This window comes from Chrysochloris asiatica, unplaced genomic scaffold (assembly GCF_000296735.1).
Source record: "Chrysochloris asiatica unplaced genomic scaffold, ChrAsi1.0 scaffold00362, whole genome shotgun sequence".
NCBI lineage: Eukaryota > Metazoa > Chordata > Mammalia > Afrosoricida > Chrysochloridae > Chrysochloris > Chrysochloris asiatica.
Genome location: NW_006408880.1, coordinates 858,421 through 860,411, shown reverse-complemented (window position 1 = coordinate 860,411; position 1,991 = coordinate 858,421). Strand labels below are relative to the sequence as shown.

Here is a 1,991-nt window from a genome sequence, read left to right as displayed (position 1 = left end):
TGCCAAAAGAACCAACAGATCTGTGTTGGAAGACGTGCATCCAGAGTGCTCCTTGGGGACCAGGATGGCCAAACTTTGTCCCTCATACTTCAGACATACTGTTAGGAGAGACCTGTCTCTGGAGAAGGATATCATGTTTGTTAAGGTGGAGGGTCAGTGAAAAAGAAGACGACCCCCAGCAAGATGGATTGGCAAAATAGCAGCATCAATGGGCTCAAGCATGGCGACAATTGTGAGGTTGGCCCAGGACCAGGCAGTGTTTTGTTGTGTTGTGCATAGGGTTGCTATGAGTCGGTACTGACTCGATAGCGCCTCACAACAACAAATGAAGAATGTTGAGACCTGGTGTGGCACTATGGGATAATCACTGAACTGCAAGGATGGTGGTTCAAACTCACCAGCCACTTCTAGGAAATTCTACACAGGGTTGCTGTGAATTGGAACTGACCCAATGACACTTTACCACCACAAGTAAGAGTCTAATAGATTTGTGATTTGTTAATTGAAGTTACTAAAATCCTTCATTGATTTCATACTGGTTTTAACCAGTCTGCTTAAGGAGCTCTGGTAGTGTAGTGGTTACAAATCGGACTGCGAACCTTAAGATCAGCAGTTCGAAACTGCCAGCTGTTCCGCGGGAGAAACAGGCGTTCTGCTCCCGTAAAGATTTACAGCCTAGGAAAACCCTGTACAGGGTCGCCATGAGTCAGTTGTGACTCCACGACACATAAACACTACCACTTAGCTCTCAGGGGTAATTGTCTGTCAAATGAGTCAGTTTCAGGGTTTGCTTGCATTTTCTCTGTGATTTACTTTGAACATTAACCATGCTTTATGATGATATAGTCTTATTAAGTGTATGCCCGCTCATAAGTGGGATTTCAAATGTTTTGAGATATCTTCTCTTTTTTCAGATGGACCAACTTCTAGGAAATATGATTGAAATGTGGGTTGATCGCATGGACAACATTACCCAGCCTGAACGAAGAAAACTTTCAGCTTTGGCTTTGCTTTCTCTTTTGCCATCTGATAATAGGTGAGAGACTATGTATTTTAAAAATTACTTCTTTAAAGCATCAAAATGTTATCTCTGGATTTTGGTATTGCTGTGTTTTACTTGGCAGAATTGGGTTTATGTATACATACACTAACTTTGTTAAATAATAATGTGACAGATGATCTAGTTTTGCTGCTGCTGCTAGCCATTGAGTCAGTTCCAGCTCATAGACATCCTGTATAGCATTACGACGAGACTGTAAATCTCTGTGGGAGCAGAAAGCATCATCTTTCTCTTGTGGAATGGCTGGTGAGTTTGAACTGCTGACCTCATAGTTAGCAGCCTAACACATAACCCATTATGCTTATCAGGGCTCCTTGATCTAGGTCTTGTTGTTAAGTTCCATCAAGACGATCCCGACCCATAGTGACCCTGTCTGTATAGGGTTTCTGAGGAGTGGCTGGTGAGCTTGAACCACCAACCTTGCAGTTCAAATGGCTTTGCAGTCTGACACATTAACCCACCGTGTGTCACACTAGAAAGGTGTAAATAAGACATTTACTCTTAATTTGTGGGGGTTGCAGTTTCACTTGATCTTATTTATTTTACCAGTGGTATTTTATTCCTGTCTGGATTTCCGTTTTTTAATTGTCAAGAATTGGTTCCGACTTAAAGTGACTGTAAAGGGTTTCCCAACCTGTGAATCTTTGTGAGAGCAGAAAGCCTCATCTTTCTCCCTTGAGGCAGCTGGTAGGCTCAAACCTCTGATCTTGAGGTTAGCAGTTCAGTGCTTATCATACAGAACCAAGGTCTGCCAATTTTATAATAATGGTATTTTGTTTGACTTATTTTTGTTTTCCTGGTGATTCAAATATATCATTATATTCTTCAGTTTTTTTTTTTTGTTTTTTTTTTTTAATTTAAGGTTTTTATTGTGGATTGAGTGAAAGTTTACAGGGCACATCGTCAGTTTCACATTCAGCCATTCATATAA

The 1,991-nt window shown here is 40.9% G+C and overlaps 1 protein-coding gene across 1 annotated transcript in view; it reads left to right on the top strand.

Annotated features, from left to right (window-relative positions):
• The window catches only part of IPO11 (importin 11), a 295,618-nt gene that overhangs the window by 187,986 nt on the left and 105,641 nt on the right, over positions 1 to 1,991 (top strand). Inside the window, exon 25 of the mRNA XM_006876193.1 lies at positions 915 to 1,036. Within this exon, the coding sequence (XP_006876255.1) occupies positions 915 to 1,036 (122 nt within the window). The remainder of the gene's footprint in view (positions 1 to 914; positions 1,037 to 1,991) is intronic.